Genomic DNA, 12,274 nt, shown 5'->3' on the forward strand with positions numbered 1-12,274 from the left:
TTTCAAGTGGAATAGTCCTATTTCAGTTCCTTGGTGTCGTATTTCGGCTTGCTGCTCATAGACCACTGCCCTTTTGCCTTCGGGTTCCCGTCTGGTCTCACAGTGGCGGCCATAGAGCTTTCCTCTGAGTTTTCTCAAGGCGTAAGTGCATTGTGTGTGTCAGGAAGATGAACTCAGTCCCACATGGATTGTTTTTCCTTTTTTTTTTTTTTTTTTACCCAAAGACATGTGGAAGGATTCAGCAAATATTCATCATCCACTTTAGTGTTGCTATCCTTTTGGATTTTTGTTCAGGAAGTTGGAAAAACAATAAAAGAAGATCACACTGCATTCAGTCATTTCTTTAATCCTGCTTCAACACAGCTCAACACTTAAACATCAACTGAGTAAATCTGAAAATCTACTTGGCTCTACTGAACAATTCATGAATCGGGCAGCATCCCACCTAGTAAATAGAAAGGCGCTCCTAGGAGTTGTGCAAAATGGAAAGTTTTTAATAGGCAGAAGAAGGAGTGGATTGTATTAGGGAAGGTCACATTCTCTTATAGGAAGCAAGGGGTCTTATCAGGCAGATTACCTCACTAGTGTTGTTCAGGAAATTCCAGAGTGATTGGTTTAAGATTCTACTCCTGATAGAGGTTGAAACTGCAGTTAGGTTAGGTGTTAAATCTTGGTGGGGCTCAACACAAGTGACTCCATTTTGGGCTTGTTTCTTTTTAACAACACCATTACACTAAACACAGAATTATCACTTAACACATTTGCTTGTGTGCCTACCATGTGGTTGGGAGTCCTCTGCCCTCGTCCAGACAACTTTTGAATTATCTTAAATTTTTATAATTTGTAAGCCACCTAAGGATTACAGTTATATTTGTGTATGATTCGTAATTGAGGCTTGCAAACATTGTTCTTCTAAGTGCTTTACTTACATTAACTCATTTACTGCTAACCTGTTAGGTAGGTACTTTTTTTTTTTGAGATGACAACTGAAGCACAGAGAGGTTAATTAACTTGCTTGAGGTCACATAGCTAGTAAATAGTGGACCTAGGATTTGAACCTAGGTTCTAACCTGTCTTCCGAAAGAGGATGTAAAGATGGTAAGGAATTCCCTCTCTAAAATGTGACTTCAGATTTCTCTATTCAAGAAGCACCTTCTCTGAGAATATTTTTTTTTTCTGGGTAAAGCCCTGTAATGAGAAGGGCATGTTTTTTAGCTTACCATCAGGTGTCAGCACATTCTGAACTTGAACTTTTTCTGGAAGAGCCAGTTGGTAAGATTCTAAATATCAATATTATTCTAGAGTATAATGCCATAATATTTGGCTCTTCTGCCAAATTGAGATTTTAATTTTTTTTTTTATCTACCTCATAGAGGCATATGTAGGATAGTGGTGAGCAATTTCGCCAGAAAAAAAAATTGAAGAACTATTATCAAGACCTTTGGAGTTGGATGACTTCTCATCCCAGATTCCCAGCTGTGTTTGTACAGATAAAATTTGATTGGGGACTTCCCTAGTGGCCCAGTGGTTAAGACTCCACGCTCCCAATGCAGGGGGCCTGGGTTCAATCCCTGGTCGGGGAACTAGATCCCGCATGCCGCAACTAAGATCCCGCGTGCCACGCAACTAAGACCTGGTGCAGCCAAATATTTAAAAAAAAAAAAAAGATTTGATCGTAGTTGCAGACAGGAACAAGAAGTTGCCTCTTAACTCTCAAGTAGATCCCTGAAACTGAAGCCTCTTTGGAACCCTGCCTCTTGCTCACAAAATCTTGTGTTCCAAACCCCTAAATCTGGGTATGTTAGCTTCTCAAATGGCTGCTCTTTCTTTTTTTTTTTTAAACTTTGGGTTTATTTATTTTTTTATTTTTGGCTGTGTTGGGTCTTCGTTCCTGTGCGAGGGCTTTCTCTAGTTGCGGCAAGTGGGGGCCACTCTTCATCGCGGTGCGCGGGCCTCTCACCATCGCGGCCTCTCTTGTTGCGGAGCACAGGCTCCAGACGCGCAGGCTCAGCAATTGTGGCTCACGGGCCTAGTTGCTCTGCGGCATGTGGGATCTTCCCAGACCAGGGCTCGAACCCGTGTCCCCTGCATCGGCAGGCAGATTCTCAACCACTGCGCCACCAGGGAAGCCCCCGGCTGCTCTTTCTTGCTTGCTGCCTGGGACGAGTGGCCATGGCCAGCATTATTAGAGTTTGACTAATCCCTAATTTCATAAAGCTCTTCAGTCTTTTGGAAGAGGAATTCAAGACAGTAAAACTTCTGTTGATAGTGTTTTGGGTTGGGTTTTACACAGCTGATGACACAGAAAGAATCATCCATAGGAAACTACCTTAACAGACTCTAGATCTCGGCCTTACAGTTCACAAATGTGTTGAGGTACTTCTGGCTTCTATTGAGCTGGTTGCCTCATTTTGGTCGTGTAATTGCACTCTCCGCAGAGGCAATGAATGGAGAATTCTCCCTAAGGTCAGCGTTCAGTTAATTGCCGCGCTCTGGCTGCCGTAGTATTCCAGGCATCGATCCTAGTGTTAAAATTGCCTGGAGGCTGCCAGCAGGTCGAAAATCAGCCTTCAGTGACTGCCCGGAGTCACTGAGTTGAGTGGGAGGCGCCTTGCGCAGTTTACTATCTCCGTGGGCGGTGGCCCGAGGCGCGGGACTTATCCGAAGACTGGATTGGGCCTTTCACCTGTCTATCATCGGAAGGCTCTCCGCCCCCAACTGCCTAGCAGCAGGATTGGGAAGCTGAGCACTGCCTCTGAAAACGAGGAGAGTGATGGGCGGTGAAGGTAAGCGTTGTGTGTATTTCTCTCATTGTATGGCTGCTGTGTCAGTCGTGCCCTGCTCTGCTCCCATTGGCGGGAAGGCTCCTGGCAGGTAGCGTGGAGATGGTGCTGTCCCTCCCAAGTTACGATCAAGGCGCGTGACGTCTCAGACATTTGTTGTTGGGCTTTGGATCTCATTAATTATTCATTAGGTGCTTGAAAGAGCTGCAGCGATTGGTGGCTGAGAGGCCTGGTCGATTGTTTCTTAGCTAGAGATACGTGTCATCCTCTACGCGGCTGGAGAAATTTCGCATAAATTATTCTGATGAGGTTTGGGGCGGGGTTGCGCATAGATTAGGCAAATGAGCTGAGGAGGGAGGGGAGGCCGGCTACGAATTAGCCTAAGTTATTAAAGATGGCGGCCGAGCGGAGTCGCTTCCCGATGGACTCGCCGGTCCCTGCCTCTATGTTCGCCCCCGAGCCCAGCTCTCCGGGGGCGGCCAGGGCCGCGGCGGCTGCCGCCCGGCTCCACGGCGGCTTCGACTCGGACTGCAGCGAGGACGGCGAGGCGCTCAACGGCGAACCGGAGCTGGACCTCACCAGCAAGGTAGGCCCGGGCGCCGGCGCCGGCGTCGAGGGGACCGGGCGCCGAGGGGGACCGGGCGGTGGGGCCGAGCAGTCTCCGGGGCGACGGCGGGGGCGGGAGGGGCCGAGCCCTCCCACCTGTAAGTGCGGGACGCGCGGCGGGCTCCCCGGCGAGGGGCGGCTCCGGTGGCCCGCCGCACCGCTGTCCTTCCGCGGCGGCGCCCACCCGGCCTCCCGCCGTCCGGCTCCCGCCGAGATCACAACCCCTCGGCTCCGCCACGTGGAACGCGGGCGCCGGATGCCGGCAGCTACTCGTGCAGTGGTCGTCCTCACGCGGTGCCGCCTCCCCCGAGATCGAGAGTGGCTCTCCCCGTGGACTGTCCACGGCAGCCTAGGGTCGGAGGTGGCTTGGGCAGGGCGCGCGGGAGGATCATGTAGTCCGAGGGGGGAGCAGGGAGGCAGCTGCGGCTCTTCCTGGTGTCGGGAGAGGAAACATTAAGTAGTCGCTCAGTCCGGGAGAAGGACGTCTGAAGAATGTCTACTTTACAAACCCACCCAAAACAGAAGTGAAAGATGGGCAGTGACCCATCATTTCGCCATTCTGGGAGTGGAACCTTATGTTGTTTGACTGGAATAATGAAGGACGATTTAAATCGTGTCTTCTGAGCTCTTGAGAAGGTGGGCAGGATTTAAGGGCTCATCTTCTGCTTGGCGTTGGGGGTGGGAGGAATAAAAAATTAGGTATAATTTGGGACTGGTGTTTCGAAGGTGCCTAACATTGCTAAAAGAAAGAATGCCAACTTGGGAGTCAGACAGGGCTGGGTTCCCTTTCCTGCCCTGCCAGTTAAAAAGGCTCTGTGACCTTGGGAAAGTTTCTTAACCTCTCAGTTCTCCAGCACCATCATCTTTTTAGTACAGATGCATTGTAAAAATGAGAACTGTATGTAAGAAACCTACTATACTGCCGGTTACATACTATTCAGTAAATGTTTGAAGTGAACTGAATAAAGTGATAATTCCCTGTGCAGATTAAATAGCAGCTGATGCAAGATAGAACACCGATACCACCTCCTACCTGTTGTTGAATACTTACAGTAGAGAAGTTTAACGACTTTTGAAAACATTTGTGACTTTCTAGTCTGTGGTGGCAAAATTGCATGAAACTTGATCCAAACAGGAGAGAACTTTACCTTGCAGCTAACTGATCTCTCCCTCTAGTCTCTGCTGAGCACTTAGAAGCTGGTACTGCACCTTGTCACAGTGGTCCTGTCTGGTGCCTCTAATGCCATAACGAGGCTGGCCAAGTTCAGAGAGAGGATGGTCAGGGGAAATGTGTGAGGTAATGGGACACGATGCACAGGACCCAGCACCCAGGTTCAAAGTATAAGCTCTGATGAGTCAACTCAGGAAATTGTAAGAGATACACTTGACTCAAGCAGATGAGCTAGATGTCAATTCATGGCCAAGGTGCTGAAGAAACCTGAAAACAGTGGGAAATTGCAGGGCAGAGTTGCAGAGAGTAGTACCTTTATTTCCTGACCAACTTATTTAATGTTCCAGGATAGGGAAGTGTTGCTTCATCACGTAGCTGGGGAAGTCCTTCTCAGTATTTTAAAGTTGAGAAGCTATATGTAGATTAATACTGGTGATATTGAAAAGAAAAACTGATGTGAAGGGAGAGAATAGATGGGTTGAACAGATTGATTCCTGAGGAAAAGATTAGAAGCTATAAGTTTATATACTTGCTACAGTTAAATGTGGGGATGGACATAAGGCTCTGAGAGCTTCCAAAAGGAGAAACAATTAGTGAACTGTGGTGGCTAGTTTCATCCAGGAAGATTTTTCTAGGATGATTGGGTGAAGAAAATTGTAATTACCACTTATTGAGCTGTGGACTGGATGCTTTACATGTTATCTTATTTGGTCTTTACAGTGGCCTTAGGATGTAGGTAGTAGTATCTCCATTTTGTAGATTAAAAAACTGAGACTCAGAGGTTAAGTTCTTTGTCCAAGGTCACACATGAGTGGTTAGAGAATGGGATCTGACATGCCTGTTGGTAAATGGCCTCCTCAGATAAGTGGTTGATATTTTAGTGTTATTGGCAGAAAGTCGCAAAATGACGGTGCTAATACCCATCTTAGGGGTAATGTGTTTTGTTGATAAAGATGAGTCTTGCAGCAGTTTTTACTGCCGATTCCTAAATAATCGAGATAGCCAAGGCAAGTTGGAACAGACTTCTTATGTTATTATGGGAACCATTGGCCTTGGATGGAGGGCATGGCAGTATATGAGATCTCTGTCCTGTGAGTTGCAAGCTGCAGGTAGAAGACTTTGGCATGTAGGCGTAAAGCACTACTCATTAATTTCTACCTACAATGCCAGATTCTCGGTCACTGTGGGTCCTGCCTCTCCCGTTAAGCAGCAGGAGGCAGGCTGCTCACACCCTCTTTTCTGTGGGTTGTGGTTCAGACATACTCATTTCAGTACTTCATATAACTCAACTCTCATAAGGCCTTGGGCTCAAAGGCTATTTAAGGAGAGGCAGAGAGGGCATGAGAGGGCTGCACAGCTATTTTAGATCAGGGTGCTGTGGGGTTCAGTCAGGGTCTTTGGTCAGGCTCTTGATCTGCTTTGGCTGTGGTGTTCTTCTAGTAAGTGTGGTCCTAAGGCTGTTGGTTTCTCTTCTAGCTGGTTCTAGTGAGCCCTACATCAGAGCAGTATGACAGCCTACTTCGGCAAATGTGGGAGAGGATGGACGAGGGATGCGGAGAGACCATATATGTCATTGGGCAGGGATCAGGTGAGCATAGTTTTCCTTTCACTTTACTATTTTAAAAATTCACTTTCCAAGCGGTTTTACAGATGCTGCTTTTCTACCGCCAGTACTCTACATTTGCATAAGAGGAGATGAAGCACAAAGCAAGGAAACTTCTTGTCCGAGGTAATAGAGTAAGTCACAGTTAGTTCTAGAATTAAGCCTTCCTTAGGCAGCTCTAGGTCTTCCCCTCCAAGCCCGATTTACAGATCCCATTGCTACTTATTGCCTGCTTAGCAGAGGACCCCTGTGATACTTCTTGATGTCAGCAAGGAAAGGACATCCAGAATTCCTCTCTTCAGCAAGGCTGCCTTGCCCTGGACCATACTGACCATTCGGTGGGGATAGCTGTGATAACAGAGGTCCTCTTTTCTCCCTGTGAGATCCCATCAGACATCTAGGCTTGTTGCCATTCTGGAAGGGACTTGTTATTGTCCTCCAAGCCCCTTATTCCATTGTAATGGGGCCCATTGTTTTAGAGGAAGGCAGCCCCCATGACAGAATCCCAGATTATATCCTGGGCTTTTTTCCCCCTGGTCATTCCTAGTTATATCCTCAATACAAAGCCCGCTTACTCTCATCTTCATTAAGACATTATCTTTGCTGAAATGGCAGCTGGACTTGTTTAATAATTATGAATTTAGCCTGTACCAGATCTCGTCTCTGTCATCTTTACAAGAAGCCTAAGTAGGCCTCGATGCATCATTAAGGGACTAGTTCTCTTTGCTGAATGTAGGTTTTGTAAAGGCAGGTAATAATTCTTTTGTACTTTGAGTCTAAGATGGAGGAAATCTCAAAATCAGTCTTAAACTATTTGACAGATATCTATGAAGTATCTTAGAAGGTGTTGATACTGTTGCAAAGCACTTTTAGATACTTAAAATCTGGTCTCTGTCCCAAGAAGGAGAGATGGCATATACATAGTTAACCTCAGTAGAAAACAATATTTGGAAATGCTGCAAGAATGACACAAGAAAGAAGGGTTTGATCTCCAAATACTGCTCTGCTTTCCTTTGAAATGTTTCTCATATCTATCCTTTCCTTTCTGTATTTACTGCCACCTCCCCAGTTTTAGGTGTTACCACCTTAAAGAAGGCATGGTCAGAGAGATAGGCAAACCAAGAGGTTCTGTCAAGAAAGAGAGGGAGTTGGCCAGCATTGTCAAGTGTTACAGAGACAGCAGGGAGAGTCAGGTTCAGAAAAAGCCATTCCATTTGGTGACTAGGGGGATCATTGGTAGCCTTTTGAAAACTTTTGTGTCAGGTGCACATCTGGCCTGCTGTAATAGGATGAACCACTCAAAGGTCACCTCAAGCTTATAGAACTGAAGAAACCACATCTAGATCAGTTCTGACAAGTGTTGGGACTGTTCTTTGAAGACCTAGATTCTTAAAGCCCCCACTCTTTGCTTATTCTTTAATGTGGACTCTTAGTGAACTTTACCGTACCTTGGTGGCTCACAGTTCATTAACCCTCCTGTGGCACAGCATAAGAAGATGTCAGACATTCATTAGCACGTATTTTACACACCCAAGCATTATCTTTGCATCTACCAATTGGATGCTATTAGATTCATAGTGACTGCTTCCTGCTGGAATTCTGTAGGGGCAGAAAGAGATTGTAATTAGTTAAACAAGTTGCAGATCAAGCAGAAGACTAAAAGAGATGCGAGGCCCCCAGGGTCAGCTTCATCCCTGACTTTCTGTGTGTGCTTGGTGCTTGCCCTCTGTTTGACGCTTCCTTCGTCTATGAAATCGGGCAGATGGTACCACCACTGCCCCCACAACCTGAGGCAAGTTTTGTAGGGATAAATTAGACTTTAAAAAAATTCGAAGCAGGGTGGAGGAATGTGCTCTTTAAGTATACATTCTTTTTTTCTTTTTTTTTTTTTTTTTCTTTTTTTGGCCACGCCGCGCAGCATGTAGAATCTTAATTCCCCGACCAGAGATTGAACCCGCACCCCTTGCGTTGGAAGCACAGAGTCTTAACCACTGGACCACCAGGGAAGTCCCTAAGCATACATTCTTAAGTTAAGGTTGATATTTTAAAAGGAGGCAGTGTGACCTAGTAGTTAGCTCAGGGTCTGGAACCTGGTGGGTCTGTTTGCCTACTGGTTCTTTTCCTTGTCTTAAAATGGGGATAATAATAGAATCTAGTCCATGGTGGCATGGTAAAGATTAACACTTGGCATATAGTAAGCATTATATAAATGTTAGCTAGTATTAATAGTTGCGGTAGTAATTTTCTAAGGGTTCCAGGTTATAGTTGATTTACCATGAGATTTCTTTCAAAAAGAACCTTGTTCATTCCTCAAATATTAAATCATGACTTTCTAAGACCCAGGTACTGCACTAAAAGTTCAGGGAGCATGGGAGGAGTGTTACATCTTCGTGGGAGGGTCAGAAAAGACTTAAAAGTCTTTCCAAAGGAGGAGGTGCCCCTTCAGTGAATTCTAAAGGATGAGTAGGAGTTTTCTAGGTGAGTGGAGGCAGTAGTGAGTGAGCAGAGAAAGCCACAGGCACAGAGGCATGGAGGCATTGGTGAGTGTGGAGTATTTGGTGGACCAGGAGTGATTCAGTAAAGTAGGAAATGTAGAATGTGAGGGTGGGAGTGTCAGGAGGGGAGACTGGACAGGTACTCAGGGCCCGGATCTGAGGGTCTTTGAATGCCATACCAGAGCGTTTAGACTTTTATCCTGAAAGTCTGGGGAGCCTTTGCAGCATGTTGAGCAGGAGAGTACATATAGGAAAGGTAAGTCAGTGGCAGGACCGAGATCTGATTAGGTTCCTGCATGGCTGAATATGTGGCCTTTAGTAATTGGACCTCTGCGGCTTTTCTCCTTGGCCTTTGTTTCCACTCCTACAGAGTGAGGAGTACAGAGCGTGCTGGAGAAGGGTAATGTGACCGGGTGCATTTCTGGAAGTCCTGGATGGATGAGGTGACACTGGTGATTGCCTGCTGGTGTGGGGTAGGATCTGAAAGCTTTGCTTCTCATTGTACCAGAAGCAGGAAAGTTTGGATAGAATTTGGGGGTCTGGCAAGAATGGCAGGGCTAGCTGGCCTTCTCTTAGGGATGCTTCCGAGTCCTTCTCTCACCCAGAATATTTCCAGAGCTCAGCTGGCCATGCACTTAGAAACTCCTTGCAGGACTTCCCTGGCGGTCCAGTGGTTAAGACTCCGTGCTTCCACTGCAGGGGGCACGGGTCCGATCCCTGGTCGGGGAACTAAGATCCCTCATGCCGCGCAGCCAAAAAAAGAAAAAGAAAAAGAAACTCCTTGGCTCAACTGCATCCTCTTTGTTCATTTGTTTTGCATTTTACAAACGTTTGAGGAGTTGGTGTAGGAAAGACACCCTTCGTGGAGCGTCCAGGAATGTTTGAGATATGGTCCTTGTCCTCGAGATGCTTGTGTATAGCAGGGGAAGACACGCATCCAGAACGCTGTTCCATGGTAAACTTCATAAGGGAGCAGGATGGGTAGGATTTGGACAAGTGGAGATGCGCTGATTGGCCTTCTAGGGCGGGAAATACGTGAGCAAAGGTACAGAGCTAGAGAAGTGCAGAGGCATGGAGGGATGGTGACGGGGCCACCTGCACTGGAACAAAGCTTAGAAGGCGAGGACGGGGGAGGGGGATGGAAGCCTCTACGGAATTGGAACTGAGCGCTGCCGGGCCTGGGGAGCCCTTCCAAGGCTTTGACTCGGAAGTGACAACGTCAGAGCTGTGCATTGTTTAGGACCCTGAGCTTGTATGTCTATGCAGGATGGGTTGGAGGAAACAGAGACTGGATTTGCTAAGACCAGCTAGGGATCTCTTGTGGCCATTCAGGTAGAATAACGGCCTGAATCAGGCTGGTGGCATTGGATTGGCAAAAAGAGGAGAGCAGGGACAAGGAAAGGGGCAGGACTGGAGTGATGAGTGTTAACGCTGGGGTGACTGGAAGGATAGTGGTGTCATCAGAAATAGGTAAGGCAAGAGGAGGAACTGGTCTGGCACTAAGAGGAGCCCTTGCCGAGGAAAAGGCTCTAGGTTTGGGATCAGAAGACCCAAGCTCACACGGCCCCTCTGCTCCCTCCCAGCTCAGAGACCTCTGGGTTCTGTTTCCCCACTGTTAAATGGGAACAGTAATGCCTAACTCATGGGGTTGCAGGGAGGACTAAAATGCTTTATTAATGGTGTTAGTTTTTGTGCTGTTGTTTAAAAAGGGTGTGGATGGAGCTCTGGGAAGAGTGACTAGATATGAATGTTTTCATAGTTTTCAAAGTGACAGTTGAACCCATAGAATGAGACGGCCAAGGGGAATGTTTCAAGGATAGAGAAGAAGGCCACTGACTGACTACTGAAAAAGACTGGCATTTGGGGACAGCAGCAGGAATAGCCAGCAGAGGAGACAGAAGGAAGACCCAGAGGGCCGGGAGGTGAATCAGTAGAGTTTGGGTTATAGACAAGCAGGGTGGGAATGAAGTGCTTCAGTAAACAAAGGGACAGTTGCCAGCAGTGTTGACTGTGAAGGGGTCAAGGAAAGGGCATTGGATGAGTGGGCAGAACGCCACTGATGACTTGAAAACCAGTTTTTTCCAGAGTCATCAGATCAGTGAGAAGGTGGTGAGGAAATAAAGTCAACAAGTGTCCATTACTCTGGAGATGCTTGGAGGAGATGGTAGCTCAGTAGTTAAGCTGGGGCAACAAGGGAAGAGGGGTTGGGTCTCCTTTAGTTTAGGAAAGCCTTGAGCTTGTTTGTATGGGGAAGAAGTGGAACGGGGTGAGAGACGGTGCTGCATGGTCTTTGGAGGCAGAAAAGAGCTTGGGCACGTGAGCCCAGGGAAGGAGAGGAGCGCTCCCAGGAGACAGCTGGAGGAGAAGCTGAGGAGCTACTGCGGGAATGAAATGTGACACCACGTGGACAGTACCTGACCGGGACTGTCATACAGTAGGCATTCAGTAAATTAGTGGTTGATTGGTCCATCCTTCCTCATCCAAAGCTCAGACTCATTTTTTCCAGCTACTTGCTGGACATTTCACCTGAGCCACCTCTGTTAAAATCTGTCCCTAAACTCATTCTTAAATTCTCTCTCCATTTTCCTTTGACTCCTGTCATTATCTCTTGCCTGGATTATTAGAATTACTTCCTAACTGGGCTCCCCGTTTCTGGTCTCTCGCTTGCCAGCGCTCACTTTACACTGCTGCTCAAGAGATCTTTCTGTCCCACAGCGATCTGATCTTGTTACTCCCCTGTGTAACCCCAAGGCTTCCCACCCTGGTACATATGTGTTTTGCTGCTGTGTGATGTTCGTCTGCCTAACTGTTTCTGCCTCTCATGTGGTCTCCCGCCACTTGACGTCCTGCTCCCCAACGCGCCGAGCTGCTTACTGGTCCCTGGACGTGCCATGATCTGCCGTGCTCCATGCTTTGCTCTGCTGCCTAGGATGTCTTTCCTCCTTTCTCCGCAGGCCCATTTTTCATGTTTGGAGACGCAGCTTGGAGTCAGCACCCTGCAAAGCTGTCCTCAGCTTCCCCAGGCAATGCTAGTTGCTCATGCTTTACATTTTCTTTGTACAGTTCTGTAGTAAAGCACTCAAGCTGTATTGCAGTTAATTAATTTCCTGTCTCTCCCGCTGGGCTGTGAGCTCGCTAAGGGCACCTGTATTCCCAGTACCCAGCATGAGACTTGGCATAAAACCTAGGAGAGTCTCAGTGATTACTGTTGAATGAATTAATGAATGCCCTGCTTAATGGGGAAGCCTGTTATTTATTAACTTTACTTGTGCCCAAGTTTTTGAAGTATCTGGTAGAGAGAGCCATGTTCTTCAGTGCCCAGGGTGGGACCTTGGCTAGGGGTGGCCGACTGGCAGACTTGATGGCAGGCTGACGTCAGGACTCTTGTCACCAGATGGGACTGAGTACGGGCTGAGTGAAGCTGACATGGAGGCCTCCTACGCCACAGTGAAGAGCATGGCAGAACAAATAGAGGCTGATGTCATCCTCCTCCGGGAACGCCAAGAAGCTGGGGGCCGTGTGCGCGATTACCTGGTCCGGAAACGAGTAGGAGACAATGACTTCCTGGAAGTCAGGTGAGGAGGCTTCAGAACCTTCAGTTCCAGGTCCCCTGAAG

The 12,274-nt window shown here is 47.4% G+C and overlaps 1 protein-coding gene across 4 annotated transcripts in view; it reads left to right on the forward strand.

Annotated features, from left to right (window-relative positions):
- The first annotated feature begins 3,148 nt into the window (after positions 1 to 3,148).
- GTPBP1 (GTP binding protein 1) overlaps positions 3,149 to 12,274 on the forward strand; it is a 28,993-nt gene continuing 19,867 nt past the window's right edge. For 2 of the 4 annotated variants that reach the window (XM_059936985.1, XM_059936986.1), the window contains exons 1-3: positions 3,149 to 3,369; positions 6,037 to 6,148; positions 12,053 to 12,233. In XM_059936985.1, coding sequence (XP_059792968.1) covers positions 3,178 to 3,369; positions 6,037 to 6,148; positions 12,053 to 12,233 — 485 coding nt within the window. In that variant the 5' untranslated portion in view covers positions 3,149 to 3,177. Of the gene's footprint in view, positions 3,370 to 6,036; positions 6,149 to 6,231; positions 6,290 to 9,533; positions 9,614 to 12,052; positions 12,234 to 12,274 lie in introns of those variants that run through there. The other 2 variants (XM_059936988.1, XM_059936987.1) reach the window with 2 other exon arrangements.

The sequence above is a fragment of the Balaenoptera ricei genome, chromosome 10 (assembly GCF_028023285.1).
Source record: "Balaenoptera ricei isolate mBalRic1 chromosome 10, mBalRic1.hap2, whole genome shotgun sequence".
Taxonomy (NCBI): Eukaryota; Metazoa; Chordata; class Mammalia; order Artiodactyla; family Balaenopteridae; genus Balaenoptera; species Balaenoptera ricei.